General features: G+C 33.0%; 2 protein-coding genes and 1 long non-coding RNA gene across 8 annotated transcripts; all 3 read right to left on the bottom strand.

Moving 5' to 3' along the window:
• Nucleotides 1-866: 866 nt before the first annotated feature.
• Nucleotides 867-6,051, bottom strand: LOC139519455 (E3 ubiquitin-protein ligase TRIM63-like). Of its 3 annotated transcripts, XM_071311561.1 has the most exons (3): nt 5,909-6,046; nt 3,526-3,636; nt 867-2,174 (listed from the first exon to the last, which is right to left on the bottom strand). In XM_071311561.1, the coding sequence occupies exons 2-3, from the start codon at nt 3,560-3,562 to the stop codon at nt 1,027-1,029; spliced, it is 1,185 nt and encodes a 394-aa protein (XP_071167662.1). In that variant the 5' UTR covers nt 3,563-3,636; nt 5,909-6,046; the 3' UTR covers nt 867-1,026. The 3 variants fall into 3 exon arrangements, with proteins under 3 accessions (XP_071167662.1, XP_071167661.1, XP_071167663.1); XM_071311560.1 differs by lacking the exon at nt 3,526-3,636 and having other exon boundaries at nt 5,909-6,051; XM_071311562.1 differs by lacking the exons at nt 3,526-3,636; nt 5,909-6,046 and adding an exon at nt 2,696-2,815.
• A 69-nt stretch (nt 6,052-6,120) lies between these two features.
• LOC139519457 (uncharacterized) lies at nt 6,121-14,192 on the bottom strand. The gene is made up of 2 exons (XR_011663593.1): nt 13,519-14,192; nt 6,121-6,411 (listed from the first exon to the last, which is right to left on the bottom strand). It is a non-coding gene; the product is annotated as an uncharacterized lncRNA (long non-coding RNA).
• Nucleotides 14,193-18,553: 4,361 nt separating this feature from the next.
• Nucleotides 18,554-27,180, bottom strand: LOC139519453 (tripartite motif-containing protein 59-like). Of its 4 annotated transcripts, none has more exons than XM_071311556.1 (3): nt 26,330-27,180; nt 20,749-20,864; nt 18,554-20,214 (listed from the first exon to the last, which is right to left on the bottom strand). In XM_071311556.1, exons 2-3 carry the CDS (start codon nt 20,825-20,827, stop codon nt 19,187-19,189), a joined length of 1,107 nt encoding a protein of 368 aa, XP_071167657.1. In that variant the 5' UTR covers nt 20,828-20,864; nt 26,330-27,180; the 3' UTR covers nt 18,554-19,186. The 4 variants fall into 4 exon arrangements, with proteins under 4 accessions (XP_071167657.1, XP_071167658.1, XP_071167659.1 ...); XM_071311557.1 differs by having other exon boundaries at nt 26,345-26,514; XM_071311558.1 differs by lacking the exon at nt 26,330-27,180 and adding an exon at nt 23,005-23,124.
• Between the last annotated feature and the right edge of the window lie 181 nt (nt 27,181-27,361).

Below are 27,361 nucleotides of genomic sequence, written 5' to 3'. Positions count from 1 at the left end.
AACTTATGTGGCTAAATTGTGATTGTAATTCTTCTTTCGCCTAGTTGAGTTCATTTTAATAATTTAATAATGAGCTTCCACGTTTTATCTTTCCCAAACATTTAGCACCAAGCTTAACCGACTTACCAGTATTCCAGAAACCCATATCATACAAAAGACAACCAATAAGTCGGCAGACCTACAGCTAGACCAACTGACCAGGTTGGTACTATATGACAAGTAGCAAATGGTTTTGGGCTAGCATGTTTTAATGTAACATTTCAATCACAAATTTTCAATTCGTAGATAGTTTTATTATTACCAAGTTAAGATTATAACTCCTCTAACAAAATGAATTGTAACCGTTACAGCTTCTCTTGTGCCTATGCCGACGTTTAGTTTTAAGCTCCTTGAATCATTTAGGAACTAGAAACTCCCAGGAACCCTAATTTCTCCCTTGACAAACATGAGCTACCTATAAATCATTATCAGTTTCGGTTAGTTTACATGGGACGCCAAGTTGTGAAGAAAATCCGGTCCATTAAGCTAAAAGGGAATTTATATAAAAACAAAAAGTCATGTTTAAGGCCAAACAATGTCTATGTCCTTGTTCCAAGTCAAGAATATCTTAAGGGTACCTTGTCCAATACCTAAATATTCATGATTACAAATCACAGAGATAAGATATTTTAGTGCTTTGATATTCTCCCCTGTAAAATGCATTCACAACTTTTCCTGCTTTCTGATGATTAAGAGCTTGATATATTGTTTGAACATTTGTCTCATGAAAGATGTTTTTTTTAGACTTTTTGTGTCGAGTTTCTGTCTTATTGGCGTATTCCCTACCACAATTCATTCAAACTATGTAGATTATTTATATCAAACAATTTGTTTTATGTAATATCTTTATTATAAGATGAATTTCTGCATGCCTAAGCTTCAAATATAGGTTAATATAGCATGTGAAAGTAAATGCAAGCATGCCAGGGCGAAGTTTAACATGACCATAAGTTTAAGGCAAGAGTATGGACAGTCCACCAAGTTATGTCATGGTCGATAATAGGAGTATCGGTAAGAAGGAGTATAACCACTGCTTGTAGAGCTTGCAGTACTTGTAGAGCTTACAGAGCTTACGGAACTTCTTGACGATTCCATTCGGGTGATTATATCACCGTAATTTTGTAATCGGTTGGATATATATTTCTCATCACGATCATTGAACGTGAATTTAGTCATTGTACCATCGTCTATTTCCCTAATTCTAAGTGTGCTAGAGGGTTTGTAGTCCGATAAATTCTGTGTAGCTTTGTACATTTTCTCAACATTTCCTTCTTCTTTTAATTTCTGTAGTTCCTGATACTTTTCACCGACTTCTTCCGTTCTTTTATCGATTAGATCGATTTTTTCTCGGAATTTTTGTTTCTCGTTTCCAACTTCTTTTTCTGCCATGGCGATAAGTTGTTTCTCTCTTTCTTCTAATGCGGCTCTCAGAGCGGCAAACGATCCTTTAACTTGTTCTACTACATCCTGTTCTGCCTTATCAAATGTTTCAATTGATTGTTCGAGCGTCTCACGTTTCTCTTTCAGACTAGATTTTTCAGATTGCAAGTCGGACATGGCTGCTTCTATAATTGGCGTGTAATGCTTTATAGCCCCGTCTAAATCTCGCACGTTATGTCCTTTGGCTTCGGTATGATCTACAATAGTGCAATCACGACAGATTGGTTCAATACAACTTTCACAAAAGAAATTGATAGGTTGTGTTTCGTGTATAGAACAATATTGTACGGTATGTCTGTCAGTATTATTACTGAAAAAGTCTAGAAGCTGTATAACTCTATGATCGGTCGGTAATTGTCGTAATCCTTCTTGTGTAGAAATAAAGCTTTTAGAACACTGAGGACAAATTATCGTCACTGCGTTTGGAAGATCGTCAATCAAGCTTCTTCGATACTCAGCTTCAGATATAAACATTTGGATGATGCAGATACGACACAATGTATGATGGCATGGAAGAAGTTTCGGTTGGCGGTCGTCATGATTGTAAATTTCTTCACATATAATACATTTAAGGAATTTTTCTACAAAGGAACACTCTTCTAATACGATATTCCGTTTAACATACGGTGAACTGGGTTGACCACTGAACACCATTCGTTGGTCCAGGTTTGTAATGATTTTTTCAACAGACTCGTCTACAAAATATATATGAAAGTTAAGTAAAAAAAATAGATTATAATAGTTAAGTCAAAAACTTAATGATAATTATTCTTCATATACATCATATTACTAATCAGTCACCATATACATGTATGACCTTCGATTCTAAAGAAATAAATTTAACATGCAAAATATATAATTGTAAGAAAATTTCTCAAGCGTAAAAATAAAAAGCATGTAAAAGTAGATTTTTGAATGATTAACATACAATGTGAACAATGTAAATGATTTCTGAAATCGTTGAAGTTTTTGAAATACAACATACATAATATTTTAAATTTCCGTGCTCCCTTTTAAACAGTTCCTAATTTATCTTTGTTTTTATATCCTTTTCAAAACATACGTGTTTGTTGATAACGCTAATATGAAAGTGTAAGAATTGACTGACAAGAAACCTTCGTGCATAAATATCCACAGCGCCTAATGCATTTCTATCTTTTTGAAGAAAAAATTTAAATGACTTGAAAATTTGTTAGCTTAGTTTTATGATCCTCACCTGACCAATGGTATTTTACCATGTCCGAAGTAATTCATATCCTAATATCAACCACTAGCCTTTCCTTATTTCATTTAAATTAAAATGTCTAGACCCATAACGTTATATAACATAATTACATCTAAACAATCTGAGAAATTTTAAAGACATCGTGTGAACTTTACATAGGAAGTGAAGTATATACAAGACAAAGTTAAGACAAGTATTTCACAAAAACATGCAGAGGGTAAAGGTTAAAGTTTAAACATTCAATCATATAAATTTTCTGTTCCTACAATGTACATTCTAGAAAAGGCGATAAGGTTCATGCACAGAAGAATAAAGACGTGCATAGAAAAAGTTTCGCTTGTAACTACAATGAATAAAAACTCAGTGGCGCAGAAGTGAACTAAAAAGTGGATATGGGGTAACTTCTTAAAAGGTGAGAAGCAAAAAAAAATTGTTTACTAATTTGCTAATAGAAGTTAGTCGTTGTAAGTCCTAATACAGTTTCTATTTCTTATTTTCCAAAAAGTTGGTAAGAGGAGGGGATACAGTTGTGTCTCTACTTTTGAGAAATGGGACAATTTTCACTCCACCCATTTCCTCTGCCTTCTACGCCAGTGATACTAAATTTCCACTGAAGACATGCATTTGTTTGGCCACCATTAAACACTTTGTTTGCTCTTTACAAAAAAAAAAAAGAAAACCAGGATCTAAAAATAAAAATTCAATTTCATAGTATTGTACTATGGAGTTCAATTGCTAGTTTTAACACCAATTTTTATATCGAAAGCCAGGAAACAGCAAACAAACGTTTTTTAAGAGTGGCCCTTATAAGTGGTAAATACCTGAATGTTTAAACTTTTTCTGCGTAGGAGATATCATTTTAATCTCAATGATTTTAATTGACACCTGTGTTCATTGAGAATTTTTATCCCTCATGTGCTACAAGCTTAGGTCTGAAAAAAGGTTATAGGATGCACAGTAAGCTTCAAAGATAAACTCAAAAACAGAAAAATAACAAAAGCTGAAGTTGTTAAAAGTTTTAAAGAAGATTAACTGTGGTAGCATTGAAACTTCAGTATTATTGTCAACAAAATCTGATGAGACGGACGTTTAATTATAAACGAATAGGAATTACATGATAATAAATCTGCTCGATAATTTGCCATTTGTGCTAACAAAATAATTTGATTCATTTCACAATAGAAAAAGTTTCTGAACTGAAATTTCATTCCGATCTTATCCAACCAATATGATAAAGACCTTAATGAAGCCGTGCGCAATCTTTCACTTATTATTCAGACATATTCATGGCGGCTAGTAATGTTCTTTTTAGACATTTCATGTGCGGTCAGATCTGTTTGAAAGTGTCAAGGAGCTATTGTTTGCCTGTGTTGGGCATTGGTTGATTACAGACCCGGATTGAAAGTGACGAATTTACAAAATAGTAGCTAAATATCTTGACAAAATAAGCTTCTACGAATCTCTAGGACGTGCTTAAGAATGTTTGCTTGTCATGTTTTGGAAATTTTGTCAGATTTTCGAAATCCTCTGGTTTTATCCATTTGAATGTCTTAAAAAAATTTGCCCATTGACCCCCATTTTTCATTTTATAAATCTTTTACATGTATAATTATAAGCCATATGTAAAAGTCTTATAAAATCTTATTTATTTTTTGATAGTTTTTGAGAACATTAACTTGTCAATGATAAAGCTAAGCAAAAAATCAAGAGAGAACATTTTCCCGCTAAAATTTCAATGGCTAATATCTTGAAAACAAGTACATTGACCTATATATATTTTTGTTAATCCCCTATCAATATATACTAGATTTAATGAAAGTCATTTATTTTGAAACTGAGTAGCAAACATCCTTAAAATAGTAGACAATTGTGAACTAGATTTGTGTTTACTAATACGACAATGTAGGATGGTCTGGATTGGGGGGGGGGGGTCTGTTATTCTGTAAATATTTTTCTCTAATTCTTTAAAAAATTAACCCCTTTTTTCTCTAATCTTAATTTTTTTAGCCTGTTATTCTCTAATCTTCATTTTTACGGGCATTATTCTTTAATCATTTAACCCCATCCAAACCCTCCAAACCCTCATGTAGAATAATATTTGTGTATGTTATAAGCAGAACTCGATAAAAAGAGGGAAATGAGCTGAACAAATGGAGATATTCCAAGGATTCAAATCCCAAGAGCCTGAGACTTAGATCAACAAATTTAAAACTAATATTGTTCTATTTTCTTAATGATATGTGCACATCAATCTTAAATTATTTTCTTATCATTGTTGACTTAAAAATCTACCATGACTACATTAACAGCCTTCGTGTTCTCTTCTTTAAATTATGTAATAATGTATTTGATTTGTGATGTTTGGTGTTTTTTCTTCTGTTACAACATGTGACAAGTGATGCAAAAACTGAATGACAAATAGACAATGCAAAATGTCACCAGGTGCAACAATAGCACATTGTCATTATTACTGCATGTTTAATCGCCCTTAAAAATATGTACTGCCTTTGGGGGGAAAGAAAGAAATTGAAAAATAAGTACTCTATAACTGAAAATTGGTGTTGTAGACCAATAATTGCTAAATCTTGTTGTGTGTACAATTTCTACTAAATGTACTTTTTTTTCAATTAAAAGTTTTGGCTGTTTAAGGTTTTAGCCACCTAGGACCAGTCTGGCATGTCTGTGTATCGGTTTAAGTGTTTAAAAGATCGAAAGCCCCACAACTAAATGCACTTATTACATGAACGGAATAGGCTTACTAGGTCAGGCAGAAGATCTTGTCAATAATATAGTTATTAGATGAGAAACCGTCTATACTGTATTAGCTCAATAATCGATTGATAAAATATTATAAAATAGTTTAACATAATAAAAACTAAATTCTGGAATAAAACTAATTTACATGTCAGGACATTTAACCACGATATATTCTATGATCGATCAATTATCGACATTGTACATACTATTACTATTTACTACATGTGGTTCATGTATGTACAGACAAAGGAAATTCATATTTTGAAGAAAAAAACATTTACCTATATTTATCTACTACATTACCGTAACGGGTCAACTTATTTGATATATAAATGTTTACTGTAGGTCAACATTGTACATGTATACACTTAAGGATAAATATAAACAAAAGATTTATATAAATGCGCATATTATTATACCCACTGGGTAGGAAATAAAACTACATACCTGTTGAAAAATGATCTTGAATCATAAAGGGCGGTCTCAGGTAACTCTCTCCTTTCTTCATCTATCATCGTCTATACGCGTTAGTGTTTTCCGGTACCCTGTGGGCACTTTAGGATGACTGCGCATGCCAGGAATTTTAAAAATATTGCCATCGTCTGCTTTTTCCATTGATTTAAGGCACAGGTACTTGAGGACAGGACCCTATAGGAGCCTTGTGATGCCCCCCTCCCCCTTTTTTTTTTTTTTTTAATCGAGCAAAAATATCATTATTTTCGCTTATATTCAGCTCTCTGTATGCTATTTATCACTTCAAATGCAAGGAATACTATCAAATACCAGTTTCTAAAATTTGGGGTTTCTGATATATGTATAGGCGGAAAGGTAAGTCACTCAGGTTTGTTTACATTGAGGTACTGCTCGGGATATTTCTTGAAATTTTCTATTAAATTATGTCCTACCTGTTCCAATATCGTATTTCTTCTTCGCCATATATATTATCCTCACTGAAAACATACATAAATAATCAAAATACAGGTATAAAGTCCTCCTCTGGGACACTTTTCACTCGCGATTTGAATATTTTCAACCACATTTTAGTAGAAGCTACGGAAGTGACATCGCTAGCGACATCTGTGCGGTATTTTCAAAAGGGCGGTAACCATTTCACATGTTACCTATTCTGTAACTCCCTCCTAAATCAAGAGAACCATAATCACTCCCGATCGATCGATTTCCGAATGGCAATGACGACAACGGTAAAACGCGAGAATTCCGAATATATTTTAAGTAATTGTTTTGGCGCAAAATTATGAACTGAAAAAGAATGACAAATATAAATGAAATGTCAAATAAGTCTAATTTGTTCAACTGGATAATTGATAACATTGAGGAAGGGGCTATAGATGAATCAATTGATTTAATAGATATTAAAGAAAAAACTGCAGCTGAAGGGACATCAGTTGGAAATTTAATAAAACAAATATATAAAAATGTGAAGGTGAAAAATGCACGCAGCAAAAGTAACTGGTGCAAAATGACCAAACGTTACTTTGGTATAAAGTGGAAAATTAATACACCAGTTGTGCTAGATATAAGCACATTTGGAACACATATCCCCATTGATTTTGTCTTGTTATCAAAAACTTTAAGCTGTATAACTATAGGTCATTTTAACAAAACCATAATAAATGGATTGAAGGTGCTTACTGAAGCTCAGTTAAAATTGGACCAAACTTGGACTTTAATGGTTATGGGTAAAAAGATAGACCCTGTTAGCTTAGGGGTAGACAAAACATTTAATTTACCATCATGTTTTGAAATAATAAGACAGTTGCGTTATTGTAATGGTGTTGAGGAAGTTGATGAGTCAATGCAAAATAAAGACTTCTTAAAAGAGCATGTTTCAAAACTTTTTGATGAAAACTCAGAACAAATTAGATACAGGTCAAAATTATGTCAAAAGGTGCTCCCATTTAAAAAATCACACAAAGCATCAGCATCATGTGTGCATTGTAAATGTTTGGAAAAAGCAGTTATTGTTAAAAATTTTCAACTTGAAGAAACAACGAAAAAACCTTTGAATGAGAATTTAAATTCCACAAATGCAACTTGCATAAGATCAAATACAGATCAGGATGTAATACTATCTACAGAAGATAATAATGACATGTCAGAAATTCTAACAAAAATTTTCCCTGAATGTAGTGATAAAATGAAATTATTTTTAATGTCGCAGAAAATGGCAATTGAAAGAAACCCACATGGAAGGCGTTGGAACAGAGACATCGTTCGTCTGTGTCTAACATTATGGTGCAGAAGCCCTAAGGGGTATACAGAACTTAGAAATAGTCAGTTTGTCATCCTCCCTTCTGAGAAATTACTACAAAGATTTAAAAATACTGTAAATCAAGAAGCTGGAATAAATAATGATATGCTTCATTGGATGGCAAATGAGGCCAAGCTAAAAAATATACCACCCGAGGGTTATGAAGGTGGGCTCATTATTGATGAAATGTCGATTCAGCAAGATCTACAGTTAAAAAAGATAAATGGAAAAATAGAATTGATTGGATTTACTGAATTATCTCCAGAGTCAGTAGTTTTTGATAAATTGAAATCCAACAAGAACGAAAGAATTTTAGCGAGTCATGCACTTCAACTTGTATTCCTAGGGTCGACAGGTTTTCGGTTTCCTTTCGCACATTTTCCTGCAAGCACTGCATCTGGACATGAACTCTATTTATTAGTATGGCAATCTGTGAATAGGTTAATGAACTTTGGGTTTAAAATCATGTTTGTTAGCACTGATGGGGCACAGACTAATAGAGACCTCTTTAAGCTTTTAATGCCTGAATTTAGTTCTGCCAAACCAGTAACATGCTCCTTTAATAATATTTACAGTAATGATAAGATAAGTTTCATCATGGATGTTTCTCATGTTATTAAAAAAATTAGGAACAATATCTTAAAAAGTGGAAGTGAATCTCAATGTAAAAGACATATGAAGTTTGAAGGTAATTTTATTGAATGGAATCATTTCAAAAGGGCTTATTCATGGGATATTTCAACCCATCCCTTTCCAGTGCATCATAAATTGTCACAAGATCATTTTTATCTGACATCAGAGGCAAAAATGCGCAATCACTTAGCAGAAGATGTACTGAATGCTGATATGTATCATTTGATGAAGCTGTATCAACAAACTTTGGGAGAATCAGGCTCTATGTTAAATGCTACTGTCAAATTATTGTCAAATACAAGTGTTCTGATAGCAAATTTTAGGGATAATAGGGCTATAACTGACTTAAGTGATGACAGATTAAGACAGAACCATGATGTAATGGATTTTTTCATTAAATGGGAAAAAAGTATTCAATTGGACACAACTGTCAAGCAAAAAGAAATGTGTATGATATCTCACCAAACCAGGCAGGACATAGTTTCATGTATTTTAGGATTTGAAGAATATTGTCAGTATAGGTTAAAAAACAACAATGCCTCTGTTATCCCCAGTAGACTAAATAGTGACGTTATTGAGAACGTATTTTGCCAACAGCGCACTTTACATAGTGGCGCCAACACAAATCCTACATACCTTGGTTACTGTCATGCAATGAACTCCGTCATCTTGGGCCAAACAACAGTGTCAAGAAAATCAAATACTGGTGGTGATACAGCACAACCTCCAACACAACAAAATCAAGTAAAGGTATAAAATAAGTCACTTCCAATATATACATTATGTACACTTTATCTGTTTTCATGTAGTCCTGAAATTAAAAAGAAATGTCACAAATATAATGCATGCATAAAATAAATAAGAACAATTTCATTACTAGCTGCCATTTATTATGGCGCTTTTGTGTGATGAAAGGGAGAGTACTGTAAGTGATGAGATACATGTATAATTCAAATTTAGATTGAAAAAGTATATTCAATACTACAGAACAAATTACTCATACTGAACATGCTGAATTTAGTAGTTTGAATAAAAAAAAAGATGTGGTGTGATTGCCAATGAGACAACTCTTCACAAGAGACCAAATGACACAGAAATTAACAACTACATGTATAATATGTTACTATACTTCCTTCAACAATGAGCAAAGCCCATACGGCATAGTCAGCTATAAAAGGCAAGAAATGACAAATGTAAAACAATTCAAAAGACAAAACTAACGGCCTAATTTATGTACAAAAAAATATCAAAAAACCCATATGTAATACAGCAACAAATGACAACCACTGAATTACAGGCTCCTGACTTGGGACAGGCACATACAATGTACATACATAATGTGGCAGGGTTAATGGTTGAAGCTCAAAAGATCTTCTTATAATTTCAAAATAAGGTTTATTGAGATTTGTTTTCTTTAAAAGGTAATTATTGGTTTACTTTTATTATAAGAGTAAGGAGGAAAAAAATCACCTCCCCCCCCCCCCCCCCCCCCCCCCCCCCCACAAACACACACATTTTCTGAAAAAAAGAATCAAGTTAATAAAATGAAAATTGTGTTAGATGTATTATAACATATATAGATGGTGAAGATTGGATCAATTGGACATCAGTGTTGAAATAATATTTTCTTTGCCAAAACATCTGTAATTTCTTCTTTCCTTTTCTTGGAGGAAATTGTAATTGTAATGTCTTTGCAAATTAGTAATAAGTCTTTTTTGTGAAAGAGCTGTCATTTAAAAAAACAACATTTTGGCTTGCTATATTTTTTAAAGAACCATACCCCTTTCCCTCCTATTGCAAAAAAAAAATCCATTATTAACAGAAGCTTTTATTCAACCATCATTCTTAATTTGAGAGAAATTTCAAAATGAGTTTGTATTAAAAAAAGAAAACCCTCCAAATTATTTTCTCTAACCCCTCTTTTAACTTGGAATTATCTAGTTCCTTAACATAATCAAGTATACTTGCTTACTTTATTATAAGCACAAGGGACAAGTGAATGACCCGTCCTCCTCAGTCAAACATGCCCATTCTGCTTCATCCTCTAAATTAACACATTGCCGATGAAACCATAATGTGCAAACATCACAATTAATCCAATCTTCACCGTCTATATATGTTTTATTACATATAGCACAATTTTCATCCTCTATTGTCTCTTCTACTTTCTTGGTTTTTTTCCCTTTTCCTTTCCCCTTTCCTTTAGATTTTTTTTTGCCATAATTTCTTGTCCTTTTTGTTTTAGTCAGTGTTGAAGGAGCAGTCCCAGACAAACTAGTTTCTGGTTCAGAAGAAACATGTAGAGAGCCAGAGGGCCCAATCATGTCATCATGCACTGATTGTTCAGAGACAGGCACAGACTGAGAGATCCCACTAGGTCCGGGCTGAGGTTCATAAGAATCAGGTATATTTAGAGTTTCAATACATGTATCACTATCTAATATTTTCTTTGCCAAAACATTGGTAATTTCTTCTTTCCTTTTCTGGGAGGAAATTTTAATTTTAATGTCTTTGCAAATTAGTAATAAGTCTTTTTTGGTGAAAGAGTAGTCATTTAAATATTTTGGATTCTGAAGAAGTTCTGATTTAAGACGCAAGAAGGATGACTGTTTATTGGTTGATTTGTCTTCGGTATAAAATTTCATGTCAAACTTTTTGATAGATTTCTTTCCCTTTTCAGTCACTTTTTTTCTCAATGCCTTTCCTTTTTCTCTTTTTAAAAAAGCCAGAAAATCTCTTCTAAACTGACTCAAGCTTACTTTCAGAAACAAAGTCACAACTGACTGGAATAAAATGAGAAAGTTGTCAACAGCTGTTGCCATGGAATTAAGTAATGTGCGAATGTCATGGTCATTCTCACATTCATCCTCAGAAGAGGTGGTAACGGATGAGGTCACGCACATTAACCATGCCTCATATAACTCGTAGTCATCAAACAGTTGCTTTAAAGAATCATTATACAAATTTTTACCATATATGACTAAATTTTCATGGGTCAATTTTTGGCGGCATTGAATTTCAAGCTTTTGAAAAAAATCAAAAGCAGAGTCAGAAATATTTGTTAGTCCCTCACGCTGATTTTGTTTACGCTTAATTTCATCTAAACTAGTTTTATCAGTAGATACATCTACTAACTCACCAAAGGTACAGCACATTGAATTCAAAATGTTCATTTTATTTTGTAAATCTTTCAGTTCCTTTTCTTTACCTTTTGCAAATAATGAGTTTCTTATCTTCTGTGACAAATTGTGCTTTAATTTTGCAATCACATACCCACTGATATATCTAATTTTGCCCTTTCCAGCAGGATCTAACTCTTGAGTTAAAGATGGTTTAGGTAAGGGTTCAGGTGAAGTCAGATGCAGATGAGAAGATAAAGTTTCAAAAAACTTTCTTTCAATGTAAAATAATACAGATGTTAAAAGTCTATAAGCTGGACCTTTCAATTCTTGTAGTTCATACTTTTTAAGCAGAACAGAAGTGCTACATTCATATTCTTCTGAATTTATGTGTTTATTGAATTTAATAAAAAAATCATTCCTATGCTTCTGAGTGTATTTATCCTTATCTTCAGGGAAGCAGTTCAGCCCTATGTCATCAATAATTGATGCCTGCTGATCAAACCAATCATTGAATAAATTAAAGTTTTTAAGAATTAATTCTTTAAAATATAAGATCTGCTCTTCTGCAGGGGTATCCAAAAATTCTAATAAAACATTGTCAAAGGCCAGCTTTGAAGGGAGAGGATCAGTAGAGAATACTTTCTGGTTGTCATCAGTTAAAATTGTATCTAAAAATTCAAGTTTTTCTATTTCAGAATCTGAAAAATCTGAATCATTATCAAAATCAATAAAATCTTTCTCAAATGTTTTGCTGCATGCATCACTATCACTAGAAGCTGATTCAGTTTCTGAATATGAAAGTTTTTCAAGTTGAGTTTTATTTCGGCAACATGTTAAATCTTGGTTAAGCTCACCTACACTGAATGATTCATAAAAGTTCAATACATATCCTGGATGCTTTTTGCAAAGATGTTTTTTGAAATTGACTACTTTTAAACCATTTACAGACACTGCTCTTCCCACTGCGACACCTAATTGACCTGGTTGAACACTGTGTTGGCAATTTACTGTTACATTTTCTAAACTCATACCTTGGGCTTTATGAATTGTAAGTGCATAAGCTAATTTTAATGGCAGTTGAATGCGCTTTGCAATAATAATTTTCCCAACAGGATCATAAGTGGAAAAAATTTCTGCTCCAATATTTGCCGTAACTATTTTCTCACCAATTTTGAAATTAACATCAACAGATTTATTATGCAGTTGAACAGCAATACCACGAACACCATTCACTAAAACATCACTAAGATTTTTGATCAACATAACAGGACACCCTACCTTTAGCCCTAAATTCTTTGGCGCTAAAAACTTGTTTATATAGTGTGCAGAACCTTCATCTACTGAATGGTATGTTTGAAGCTCTCCTTGTATTTGATTTAGTTTATTATAATTGAACATATCAACGTCAATGTTTCTAGCAAAAAGTTGGACACTGCCTGCTTCATCCTGCAGAGGTCTATTTAATGATTGTAGAAATGCTACTGATTCATCTGAAGGATCCCCAACCTCTAATTCATTAATACATGTTATCAAATTATGTTCGTCTTGTCGGTGTACAATATGTAAATTGATCTTGTGGGGGAAATAACTCTCAAACCATGGTAAACGAAAACAGAGGTTGCCAGGGTCACCATACAGTTCATTTGAAACTGGTGGAAGCTGATAAAAATCTCCTACAAGAATAACTTGAATGTTTCCAAATATATCTGGAGAGTTCCTAATTTGCCTACACAAAACCTGGACCTGATTTAAAACTTTAGAGCTAACCATTGAAATCTCATCAATAATTAAAGTTTCAACAGATTCAATATTGGATTTGGCAACTGTGTATCTCTCATCTGTTCTAAGTAAATGAACAATTTCCTCTATTAAATACCTTCCGTCCCTTATTCCTGACCACTTGTGAAGTGTTTGTGCACCTAGGTTGCCGTAGTGTGTGGCAGCGATACCAGTTGAACACACGATAGAGACGTTTTTCTTTTGACTATATCTCATAAATTCAACAATTTTCTCAACAAGAAATGTCTTACCAGTGCCTGCTTGGCCTGAAATCAGTAAATTATGGCCATTAACGGCCAAATTGAATGCGAATTTCTGGTCTTCATCCATTATTGTTGTTGTTGTCTGTTGTTATAAAATTTCCCGCAAAATATATTCGGAATTCTCGCGTTTTACCGTTGTCGTCATTGCCATTCGGAAATCGATCGATCGGGAGTGATTATGGTTCTCTTGATTTAGGAGGGAGTTACAGAATAGGTAACATGTGAAATGGTTACCGCCCTTTTGAAAATACCGCACAGATGTCGCTAGCGATGTCACTTCCGTAGCTTCTACTAAAATGTGGTTGAAAATATTCAAATCGCGAGTGAAAAGTGTCCCAGAGGAGGACTTTATACCTGTATTTTGATTATTTATGTATGTTTTCAGTGAGGATAATATATATGGCGAAGAAGAAATACGATATTGGAACAGGTAGGACATAATTTAATAGAAAATTTCAAGAAATATCCCGAGCAGTACCTCAATGTAAACAAACCTGAGTGACTTACCTTTCCGCCTATACATATATCAGAAACCCCAAATTTTAGAAACTGGTATTTGATAGTATTCCTTGCATTTGAAGTGATAAATAGCATACAGAGAGCTGAATATAAGCGAAAATAATGATATTTTTGCTCGATTAAAAAAAAAAAAAAAAGGGGGAGGGGGGCATCACAAGGCTCCTATAGGGTCCTGTCCTCAAGTACCTGTGATTTAAGGCTAATATGGATAACACGTAACCGTTAAGCCCCAGTACCCACACACAGATTGTTATTTAAATAGAGGGTCTATAGTATATATGTATAATCGTACATTATATTTTGATTTCAATTTAAAACAGGCTATATTTTAAAAGACGTTGAAATAAAAGCAAAGAAATACATAACAAAATCTGTAGACATACATATATATAATATACAAATATTTTGTTCCGTCCAATCCGGATAGGTTGCCTCAATTATCATATATCGGTTTTTATTTGGTATCAATATCTAAAATATAATATATTATACTTTTGGAGGTTTTAATTAGAATACATATCATTAAAATTCTCCATTTATATGCTTGTTGGCCAATAATTAAGTTTGCCATACAGGAAATGCAACTGATTTTCTCTTCTTCTATGGTTTCTCCCAGGGCCGTAACTACATTGAGGCAAATGAGGCAAATGCCTCATGTTTTAAATTTAAAAAAAAAAAAAAAACTAAAATAAAAGATTGTCTTCATATGATTGTCTTCATATTAAATTGTTTTCACTGAAAGTGTCTTGCAAGAAGCAAGTTCTCTTCACTCTCTGATGTCGCCCCTGCATATTTTTCGTAATCCATGTTTCTATTTTACTTTTGGTTTTCAGAGTTGATGGTCTATTGTTTGTACTTCTGTGTCCCGGGTCTGTTTGTTTTGTTTATTCAAAATACACTCAGACGCAGATTTCCTGCGTAACAGGCACAGGCACTTGTCTCTGAAAAAAAAAAATTACCTATATACCTTAATATATTAAGGTATATAGGTAATTTTTTTTTTTCAGAGACAAGTGCCTGTGGTAACAGGAGCGACAAATACACATACATTTACAAATAACATTGTTCATTTATTGTCCTACTTAATGACTAGTCGGAGTGTTGATTTTCATTTGTAAACGTGTCACACTGTGTAATGTTGCATGTCCACCGATATCCAGGCATTATGCGAGAAATATTTTAAGAATATACGATGCTACTGGACACAGAAAAAAGTGGTCGTTTCTGCATGGAGAATTGAACTTGATATCAACTTGAAAGAATGCGAAACTGCCTTTCTTGTATATAAAACCATACCCAATTTTTCTTAGTATGGATTGCAAAATTAGGTATTTTCTGTAGGTGAGATATGCACAGAAGTGATAGATATGTATTATAAATATAGAAAATTGAATATCTTAATCAACAAAAAAAATTCAAAAAATATACCCAAGCGCCTGTGGATAAAACTAGATAGCTGACATGGTTTAAATTAAAGTAAGACCACCAATTTCCCGGTATCAAATCATTTGTTGAAAAAAACCATCAATGTATTGCCATATGACCTTTTACATTCAAGGGTTAAAAAAGGGTTAAAAAAGTCGTGTTCAGACCCTTTAACAGAAAATAAACTAGGAATATGAAGTACACGTGCACGGGAGCTAATCGCACACAATGTCAATGTATAGAAAAAAATACAAATGATCAATGGTCAAAGTTTTTATTCCTGTTCTTCATCTTGATAGTTGCTGGAGGGTCTTCAATAATGAAAGAATCATAAATACCGTAAAACAAGGTCAATATGGTCCCTAGTGTCGACTTGAGCAGTACTAGTATTTAACATATATTACTGCACTAATGACTGTCACTATATTTAAATCTAGTCATAAAAAATCTCAAGTCAGCACAATTCAAGACAAGAACAGACAGACAAATCCGGTATTAATGATTATGAGAATTACGATTTTTGCTTTATCCTACATATCGGTCTTTTAATGTTTTGAATTTCCCTAAAACTTCAAGTCTTAAAAATAACAATGAATCTATGTTTTTGCTTTGAGACCAGAATATTGTCGAAAAAATAGCTAAAAATGATTTGCGTTTCTATGTAAGAAAGAATCTGGGAAACGCTCAGAATGCAAGATTTTGCATTATTTTTCTCAGAGTTTCTGGGGGCCTTTATAAAGCGGCCCCCAGACCCCTCACCAAACATTTTTCGCCTCGCTACGCTCGGCGAATATATTTTGCCTCAGTACTAAAAGGGGCTAGTTACGGCCCTGTTCTCCTAAAGTTACGACCCACTAATACTGGCAGTCCTATTGCCTAGATAACTCTGTAGAATGCTGCCACTTCGTTCTCGGGTCATATCCTTTCTGCAGAATAACTTTTTTAGTTTTGTTGGTTGTTGGTAGTTTTTTTTTTTGTGGTATTGCGGATCACAAAAGTTTTTTGGGGTTGCTTATATCAAAATGACAGATAGATAAGTTTACTTATAATGCATCATATTATATACACGTAGAAAAAATTTGTAAAACATGGACTTTACTCCAATATTTTCTTTTTTCACCAGAAACCAAAAGTTGTTATGGGGAAACAAACTATTTGGTCTACCCAAGTGTGATTGCAATATCTCTTTTTTTTTTTAGTAAAGTGTGTACATGCTTTTTATGGTAAAACGACCCAGTGTGGTTGTAATTTTTTTATGTGACACATTTTTATATATCACAGATAAAACTCACTCTTTAATGTGGAGGTAAGATTCTGGCTTATATAGATATATACCTGCTTGTCCAATCGGTTAGTAACTGTAATTTAGAAATTATGAAAGACGTTAAACACGCGAGTTCCACTTTCATGTAAAATATAAATAACAGGACTAGTAGAATATGATGGACGATCTCTGTTGGAGAATCCAAAAGGTTAAATGGGTTATAAATAAAGGCAACAGTAGAATACCGCTGTAATCGATTAAGAGAAAATAAATCCCTATTACAAACTAAAACTGAGGGAAACACATCAACTATAAGAGGAAAACAACGGAACATTAGATACACCGACGTGCAACAAGAAGATGACTGTTCACAAATATTCTTCTATTCCAGCAGTAAAAACCATGTTGATGTGGATCGGTTTGAATGTGCATGCAGAAACGTATTCAGTGAAGTCTTGTCTCGGCACTGTTGTTTGCCTAACATCAAGTGGCGAATGTGTCTGACAGTCAGGCATATTCCGGACTAGAACAATAAATTATATAACATCTACTTGTTCATTATTTTTGTAAATATTACATATTTGTAATGGTTTTGTTTGTATTTAGTTGCAATCCAAAAAGGAGGGTATCTTGCAAAGGGGCAGGCATATTGCCTTGCAAAAGGTAAATGTAAAATACGGACTCATCAAAGACTTGATGCAAAATTCTTTAACGTGCGGAGAGCATTGCACTCCTTCACGAGGCATCTTATTTCAAAGAAACACATTCCAACCAGTAGTGACTTCATGTATGTATGCATCCCGCAAAAATGGACGTCCTTTCCATTATAGGTTTCATTGCAAGATGGGAAAGGAAAAGTTCACCCCAGTCGATTGATTTTACAAACTTTCCAATTAGATGTATTGTAAATGCGTTCTCCCTCTCTGAATATGCATGAAATATTTGAAACTTGAATATATACAGATCAATACATGGCATTTTCCATGTTGGCCCGGGTATCAACCCGGTATCCTATATATATATATATATATATATATCAGCCACGTGTATGGGTTGTCAGTCTGTAAGTGTGTTTATGGCAAGTTTACTTCCGCTAGTTAGATATCATAAAACGCTATAGTATAAGCATTTATGAATATGCAAAATAAAAATCGAAATTCAGTGGAATATAAACGAACGAAACCCCACAAATGAGATAACTAATAATTTAGAACAATGAATGATTTGTACGAAAAGAAAATTACAAGTTAAACAACTCGTGTACAATTTAATAATTTGAAGAAAAGCAGTTTAAGTGTTGGACCAGCATTAGTGAACATAATTGGTATAAATCTGATTATCAAGGCTAGTTGACGGTGAAAGCATAAAGCTAAAAAAATAAGTTATACAGATTAGACTTACTTTTTGAGGAAATGTTGTCGCTCATTTATTGCAATTATAATAGAAGTTCTACGTTTTTTCATCAACAAATGATTATTATAGTCGATCGGAAAAATGTATTTTCTTTGTGACGTTATAAGATATGATTATCTTTCTTTTTTATTCTGCCACCAAAGAACAGTACAGCATGAAAAAGCAGGTGTCATGTCTACCAGTAAAAACTTCAAAACCAGCGATCTATTTTTATAGTAGATCTATTCAGAATTCCATAAAATTACAAGTTTGGAAATAGGCTAAGAGTAAAATTTCTTTGAACCTGCGTTAGGATCCTCTTGCTTCAATATCTAGGTCAGGATAATGTTATTACTGAAGATCAACGATTCAAGTATGAAATATATTTACAATGGCACAACTGGAAACTAATAAACTATAAAATTTGTATGAACATTTTACTTCACAGAAGTTTTCATATCCGCACCATATATAAAGAAAAATTCGTGGATTTTTTAATATATAAATAAATATCGGCAAGAGATCATGCGTAAATATGAATGAATAAATAATAAGTAAAAGGTATAAAGCGTATCTAATAGTTTCCCTTGACATACATGTAATAAGTAAGAATAATAATCCTATATCATGCAGATTTAAATTTTACGTGGGCCGTTAAACTTTAGTACAACACTCCTAGAGAGTAAACAAATTTCAAATTGATTCATAAAATTCTTCGGATACAACTACACATATTTAAGAAATTGTTCACGCATGTTTTTGTAGTATAACTATCCCTTAATAAATTGAAGACAGTATTGTTGAAGTTAACATGCTATTATTAAAGCCGGTTTATCCAATGTCATTCATTACGTTGCTCCAAACCTCTCCAATCCATAGTTTGTACGTTTTGGTATTTTTTAAGCAAAAAGCGCCATCAATAGCATCTCACTTGAATAGACTATGTGTGTCGTTTTGTAACAATAAAACATATTCAATAACCTAATTTACTAAAGGCATGCAAATTTAAAGCATTTTTGCGATGATTTTTACATTCAAAATTAATATTGCCAAGAATTATTTGAAACTGACATCCCCGAATACACTTATAGTTGACCGTATATTGTTTTCTGCTCTACTATTGAACTGAAAACTGACAGCAAAGTCTTTAGTGGCACGAGAAGGTCCCGGGATTTCTACCTTCCTACCTAATGCCTCTCTGGCAGACTGATGATGGGTAAACATGGAGCTTATATCTTTAGTGTCTTTCGCGCTTTTAAGATTGTTCCTGTCCTTTGCTAGCAGCGCTTCTCGATCATGAACAATAGCCAATTGATCTCCAATTTCGTTTCGTTTCTTGTCTATTTCATGCTCTGACATATTGAAAAGTTCACGTTCACGTTCATCAATGGCATCTCTGATTCGATCAAACGTTTGTCTGACCTGAACTGCAAGCTCTTTTTGAATTTGTTCAATATTTTCTGCCGCCTTTTCAAGTGCTTGTTTCTTTTCTTCAACAGTTTTGATCGATTTATCCATTTCTGTGATAGTTTCATCCAAAACTGGTGTGTATTTTTTCAAAGCTTCTTCTACGTTCATAACGATGTGACCATTTTTTTCTTTGTGATCAAGCACCGTGCAATCACAACAAACAGGTGTGATGCAAGGCTCGCAGAAAAAATTCAGAGGTTGCATCTTGTGTTTTGAACAATATTGGACATCCGATTTCCCGGTTAGTTTTATGTAATTTAGAAGCTCGAGTATTGTTGTGTCATTTGGAAGGCGTTTAATGTCTTGATCAGAACATATAAGTCCATCACGGCAAGTTGGGCAACAAATTTTCACAGCCATCGGCATACTTCGAAATGCAGATGTTAAAGACTGTCGATACTCGCCTTCTACTCGGAACATCTGATTCAAACAATCGAGGCAAAATGTATGATGACAAGGCAACATTTTTGGTGCCTTTTCATCTTCATCGTATACTTCACGACAAATCATACATTTCAAGAAAGTTTCTTCAAATCTTTCTTCATCAAAAACTATGTTCCGTTTTCGGGTTGCCTTTGGGATATCGTCGTCAATTGGTGTATTTTCTGAAGAACCTGTAATGGAAAAATATAGTCATTGTAATCCACAGCTAACTACAAACACATTTCATTTGGTGTACTTTTTCCTGGTATTTTTTGTCGTTCTTCTTTTGTTTTATTTTTGTTGATGTTGTATTTTGTGTTGTTTTTTTGTTTTGTTCTTTTGTTTGGGGGTCTTTATCTATATATATATATACATGTACATTGTATGTATATATATGTAGAAAATTTAACAATACATCATACTTCTCCCATTGCTACAACATAATTATAACATTTAACCTATTATGGATATTCAACTGCAGAAAATTATGTAAAGTGTCCTTTCTTAACATTTAATATTTCCTACTTGACAACTGTTTGATAGTATGTCAATACGTTTTTGCTTCTCTTTTGATATTATATGCGTTTGTAATTTGACTTACTACAAGTAAACTAATCTTGTACTAGTAATTTTTCTCTTCAAATTATGTGGCGTTATTTTATTAAAACTTATTACAAAACAAAATAGGAGTTAGTTTGCAGTTTAGCTAATTTTTATCAAATTACCGTAAGTGGTTAACTCATCCTCCTCAAACTGTTTCAACTTCTCGTCTAGTTTCTGCATATCTTCTTCTTCTTCTCCCATTTCTTCGACAATTTCGTCCTCCTGATTTTGTCCTCTCCTGTAAAGAAAAAAATATAAATTTCTGATATTCCTCTCTATAAAAATAAGGCCATGTGGTACGATTGCCAATAGGACAGCTGTCCACCTAAGTTCAAATGAAGTAGATATAAGCAATTATAGGCAACCGTACGGACTTCAATAATGAGGAAAACCCATATCGTATATAGTCGGCTATCAAAGTCCCCGCCATGAAAAAAAAGAAACGATTCAATTGAGAAAAACAGCTGTCTAGATTTTGACCGTGAATATTATATATTTTGATCTGAAACCCCAAGTAAACAATGTTAAAGTTCACACAGTTTCAAATAACTAGTGTTATAACAGTCTATTTTAAATTAGAAATCAGTCCATTTCATTTACCAATTAGAAAAGGATAAAGAAAAAGACGGACATAATTGATAAGGGTCTGCGCATATAGAAAGCAGTCTTAAAATGTTTCAGTTTCAGTGCACACTAGGTCTGTATTCAAAGTGCAGCGTGGGGCGATGTTTTGTTTTAAAAAAAAATTATTTTACGTACTAGTCTATATATATACTCATTATTTACTGAAATTTACTAATTTTGACGTTTTCTATCTTTCTGTACTTTACTCATTAATATTTTGTATAAAGCGATTAATCATGATTTAAAACATTCACAGATAATAAAAATAGAATAAAAACGATTAACTGAAAGTAAGCAGACTTATGTTGTTAAGGGGGGGGAGCACAGAGCGATGCATGTACTGGATTAAAAGTTCAGTTTAGTTTTAATACACCGAAAGTATGGCCATTATATGCTGTTTCGCATAGTTTCACATAGTATCATAGTCTCAGTACGGAATGTTAAAACTCTAACCTGTCCTTGAACTATTTCTTAACATTCTAAGGTCACATCGCTAAAGCAATTTAGTACCTAGAGTTTACGCTAGACTTGAAAATAAATACTAAAGACAGATCTTTTGCAATATTTCGAATAAAAATGTTAGACGCGTTTTGATGTTAAAATGACTTACCACAAATCATAGTACGTCCTATACGGCATATTAACTGGCCACAACTAAGCTCCGGGGTAAGATATGAACAGGCTTTGTTACAGATATGACATTATTAAATGGCGTATATTACTCATACAATGAATGTATCAGATTGGACAACGGAAGATTAACATTTTATAAGATTTAAAGTATAAATACGTGCACATTAATGTTTTAATTTGTGGCATCACTCCCAAATCGGGGAAGAAAGTATGCAGCCTTTTGTCGTGAACCTCATAAACAAAACATTTCGCATTGTAGATGTGTATTTACTTTCTATATATATTGAATGTTGTTGAAGCTTTAAAATCAAATAAGTAACAAGTTCAAATCAACTATTTGGAAAGTAAAAAGTATCCACCTTTTTTATTGAAAAGGGAAGCTGAAAGAATGACAGAAAATACCATGATGGCTTTGCGAACTTTAGAATCGTAGAATGATGCTAAATGTGTATCCAATTTGAGACTACATTGGATCTGAGACTAGTAGTCTCAAATTGGACACTAGTAGTCTCAAATTGGATACACATTTAGCATCATTCTACGATTCTAAAGTTCGCAAAGCCATCATGTATACATGTTCTTACATCGTATTTTATTGCAAAATTAATGGTGAACACTGCATGGTGAATAATGTTCCTGGCATTATATTTTACGTATCTTTTATGTAATTGATGAAAACATTACGTGTTCTTTATGGCCATTTAACGATATTATAGTTAAAAGCTTTGTATAGATGATTACATAATAATAGTTGAACGCATATTTTATAAAGTTTTAAAAACGTTGTCTACAAGCGAATGTATTACTTCACCCTTTGTAATGGTGGTCGTTAGACATTAAAATAATCCTGATTTTTTTTAAACTTTGAAACCAACAGAAATGTATCTGGATTTTATAAACAAACTAGACCATACACATTATTATTTTTAAACATTCAACTATCACATTTTTTAAATAATCATTTGAACATGTATACCAGAGCTAATTTCAATCAAATGGCGAAATTGCGATTAATCATCTGTATGATACACGAGGAGGGGAATAAGCTGTGGTTTTGTAACCACAAAATTTTCCAGCAATTAATTCGATCTCAAAACAACTTTGTTCAAGACCAACCCTACCTTAATTCGTATCTTTTAATTCCCAAATACACCTTACTTGTTACATAGGTCCCTTCTTCACATAACCCGCTATCAAAGTGATGGTTTAATTGCCAGTATGTAAATAAAATGATACAGTAAAAATGCGGACAAGACTTGAGGGGACGTGATCTAGAGAAGTGTGCCAAAATTGTGTCAAAATAAAAAAAGGTGTTGCCCTCGCTTAACTATTAGAAGTTCTACTTTTAACTTCACCCTGGGGATATTATCGTCATTATCTGTTATTAACCCACAAGGACATAAAATATATTTTATTCAGAACTAATAGTCGGTATATTGATTTCAAAGTATTTAATCATCTTTTGATTAAGACATTTGTATGTACAGCGTTGAGTTTAAAGTTTAAAAGGTTGGTTTAAAGTAGGAAATGATAGTTACATTATGATCAGTTTAAGCAACAATGTAACAATAAAAGCTAAATAAGATGTTTACAATTATCAGTTGGGATCGTTATGTTTATTTGTTTGTATCATCGCTAGTTTGTATATAGTCTCCTTAAAACATTTCATAACATGTAAAAAAGAATTCATGACAATAATTTTTAAAACTATCAATCTTTGCCGACTGATTTTGTTCTATGTTACGTATACTTCAGTATAGCCTCATAACAATCCATATGTTTCTGTGACATGTTCCGTTAGGAAATTATTCTTTTAAAAAGCAATATATAACCTTGCTTTAAACAAAACTCGTGTAATCTTTTGTTATCTTATTTGTCAATTCAAGATGAATCTTACACTAGTATTATATCAAGATAAATCGGTTTGTCATTATTGAGGGGACAGGACCATTTCAGGACGTCGGGATCGGGTGTTTTTAAGCTCGGTATTTCGGGATTGATCCTTCCGGGATCCGGGAATTCTTATTTCGAATTTCGGAAGTCGAGATTTTAAGACCTCGGGATTTTATATTTTTAAGCCCCTCCGACCCCCCTCATTGTCACAGTTACTTATAACAAACATCATTTTTTAAACATCCTATGTGTTCAGCACCATTGTTGAATGCTTAAACATGAAAATATATCCAGAGATAATAATACAAAGAAGATCTCCACAGGATTTCTAAGAAAATACATTAGTTTACTGAGTTACGAATCTCTTTTATTACATTCCTCTGATGTTTAATTTGCAGCACAAACATTATTGATGATATATTTTAAGGAGATAAAAGGAATAAATGAGAAAGAAAGAGAGTATATTATGCACACTCGGGTCAAAATGGGATGAAAAAATTCTGTCTAAATTTTTTCAATGTGACTTACAAATATTTGAAGTATTTGTCATGCATTAAAAACTTTCTAGAATATTAAATGTATCACGAAGACAACTTTTTTTTAGAAACTCAGCCTCCGGTTTTAGAAAATGACGTAAACACAAATTTAAATCACATGCAAAAAAGTGACACACCTTCACATAAAAATGTCCGCTGGTTTATGTACTTTTATGTGATCTAGTATACATGTATAAAAATATGAAATGTGTGTGCATTCATGTGAAGAAAATACATTTTTAACAGTAAAATCTCATATTAAAACAATAGAAAAGAAGCAAGTAATTTATCAATTCAGGTTAAAAGTCACTACATGCACTTGATGAACAAAGGCCAAGTTACGTTTCTTAAACTCCTTGTCCTATATAGCATACCTCCTGCGGATCCATGGGGGCTAGGGGAAAATTCGGTTGATTATATTTGGAATCACAGAAGCATGACTGTCGCGGCCCCTCAGTCTTAAGGCAGTCAGTGGCCTTCCTTTATAAAAAGTTCCGGATCCGCCAATGGATGATACCTCCACCTCATGATCTTTCTTTTATTTACTCATGAGAGAAATTTGAGAGAAAAAAATAAGATCATCGTGAGACCAAAATGGCAAAGAATGAAATCAGAAAATAAGCGAGGTGGACATTATAAATATTTCTTATCGACAGAAACAAATTGTATACCAACACCAGATGACCATCTTAGAAAAATCTGTTTGAATACAATTATTCGGAATTGTCAAAAACGATAGCACACTCTTTTTATCGGCTATCGGGACGGGTATAACAATTGGTAATACAAATATAGATATGCGGTACACTAATGCCATATGCTCCATTTGTCTACTTTTTCTTGTATACATATGGCATCATCGAGTTCGACTTATTGCCGAGTCTATAAGTACATGAACAACATAACGGGTACAACATATTGAGCAGATTTAACCCACCTTTCCGGGACACTTCAAATCACGTTAGGTTTTTCTAGGGTTCGTATTGCCGTCTTTAGTTTTTCTATATTGGTGTTGTATGCTGTTGACTTTTGCAATGGCGTTCCCAGATTTTCATAAACTAATGAGTTTGGAATACATTGGTATCTTCAACATCTATTTTCCCAAACAATTGTTCAATAGTTATCGGGGACACACATGCTGTCATATGTTTATTGGTTTGTTTATTGTACGATTTAAAGACCATGCAATATCGTAAAATTATTTAAAGTCATAATTTGAAATAAATTTCAAACAATATATAGTTACACACTAATACTTCTTTATTGATTTATTAGATTACGTATATACTTAGTCTGGTTTACAACATACCTACATGTACTATCGATTAGTATATTTATGAAAATGGCCTATTATAATACATATATTCTTTTAGGGGAAAGGGTGCTAAATATAAACTATGTTTTTTTTTTTGGTGTAGACAGTAGGGCAAGATGTTTACTTTTTAAACACTGTCAAAGGAATGCCCTTTTGATACGAATTTTGTTGGAAATCAAGTTAAGCCTTGATATTTGAAATGCATCGGGATGTCTTAATAAATCAACAAGGATCGACTGTTACATTTGCTGTGTAGTCGGAATATCATCGTGATTCCAATATAACGGATATTAAGGATTCAGTAAATGCTTCCAATAGTCAAAAGAGTTTTGATTATCACGTGTTTTAGCTACATAATTATATTGCAGTTGTACAACGACCCAAATGAGAATTCCACCTATTGTGTGTATCGATATAAATATATTCTATTGATTAAATATTTACGTTAGTCACATTTTTAATAGACTTGAAATGAATCATGTAGTAGTTTTACATGGCTATATAGAAACATAAAAGTTTTACGTGTATGTATTATATAAATCCAGTTTAACTGAAAATGCTCGCTGATGCTGATGAAACAAGCACATATAAATACGCGTACATGGCGTAGGTTAGGGTTAAAATACATAAAGAAGATACTCACACCTTTTGATGTTTGTACCAAAATAATAGTGATCGTATTTGTTTACATTGATAACTTACCTGGATTTTTTTTACCTGAGAAGTGTGTATTTTGAAGCACTGTCTTGCTACACTATATTTTATGTTTCTCCTTCAATAAACAGTAATGAATTCCACTTTGTTCAGAATCGTTGTATTAGTTTTAAAAAGAGTCATTTAAGCATGTTTTGTCCTTATTTTGAATACACATCCAAAATCAAGAATACAGTTTTTGATTGGTCTATCGATTTTAATTAGGTCACTTTGACATAGGCCTGCAGACAGTGTTAGAAGGCTCTCGATGGTAATATCCTCAATTAATTTTGAATTATATTACCACTTAAATGGTATGCAATTATGTATATTGGCTAAAAGTTAGTCTTTCTTAACAAACTAAATGTAATTTGATTCATTAAACACAAATATAGAAACATCCAGCCATAAATTGAGTGTTATAAGAATAGTCTGTTTCTTGCACATGTATACAAAGTACGCTAAATATTACCGATAATATGCTGCACTCCCATATATGATCGATTGGTGAATCGATAGATGCTGAAAGTTGTGTAAATTAGTTAACATGCATATATCTATTAGGCGATGAAATGTGTTTACTATACTATATAATAAAATATTAATTTTCGCGAACAGAAATTCCAAAATATGGCATCAGTAAGAAGAGTTAAGTGTACAAGTCAACTAACGTGAATACTTAGTGGGACCCGCTCCAGTCATGCTTCAGTGATTCCCTATATAATCAACCCACGAAAAGTAGGGGACCGACATGGCCCACTTAATCCACCTATGTTTCTGAACGTGTAGCTAGCTTAGCTGCTAAATAGATAAAGTCAAGATAGCAGCTAGGCTAGCTACACATTCAGAAGTAAAAAATCATTGAGCATTACAATTTGTATTCAATGTATTTAGATGCTGTACATGTTGACCTTTGTCTTTGAGAGCGGTTAGTAACAATCCCAGTTCTTAAAATGTAGACAATGGACACAATTGTGAACCATGACGATATTGGTCACGGACAGTTTTTCTCTTATTTCAATATCTAACCATTTAATAATT

The sequence above is a fragment of the Mytilus edulis genome, chromosome 4 (assembly GCF_963676685.1).
Source record: "Mytilus edulis chromosome 4, xbMytEdul2.2, whole genome shotgun sequence".
Lineage (NCBI taxonomy): Eukaryota > Metazoa > Mollusca > Bivalvia > Mytilida > Mytilidae > Mytilus > Mytilus edulis.
The sequence above is the reverse complement of the archived record's forward strand: the minus strand, read 5'-3'. Positions and strand labels throughout refer to the sequence as shown.

Bases quoted from the DNA above. Each gene is read 5' to 3' on its own strand.
- LOC139519455 (XM_071311560.1), bottom strand. From the start codon at position 5,969: ATGAAGAAAGGAGAGAGTTACCTGAGACCGCCCTTTATGATTCAAGAT. The intron at 2,175-5,908 runs GTATGTAGTTTT...TATATTTTGTAG, and splicing joins TCAAGATCATTTTTCAACAG to ACGAGTCTGTTGAAAAAATC.
- LOC139519453 (XM_071311555.1), bottom strand. From the start codon at position 21,889: ATGCCGTATAGGACGTACTATGATTTGTG. The intron at 20,865-21,860 runs GTAAGTCATTTT...TTTTCTTTACAG, and splicing joins AGGACGTACTATGATTTGTG to GAGAGGACAAAATCAGGAGG. The intron at 20,215-20,748 runs GTAATTTGATAA...TTTCCATTACAG, and splicing joins GGATGAGTTAACCACTTACG to GTTCTTCAGAAAATACACCA.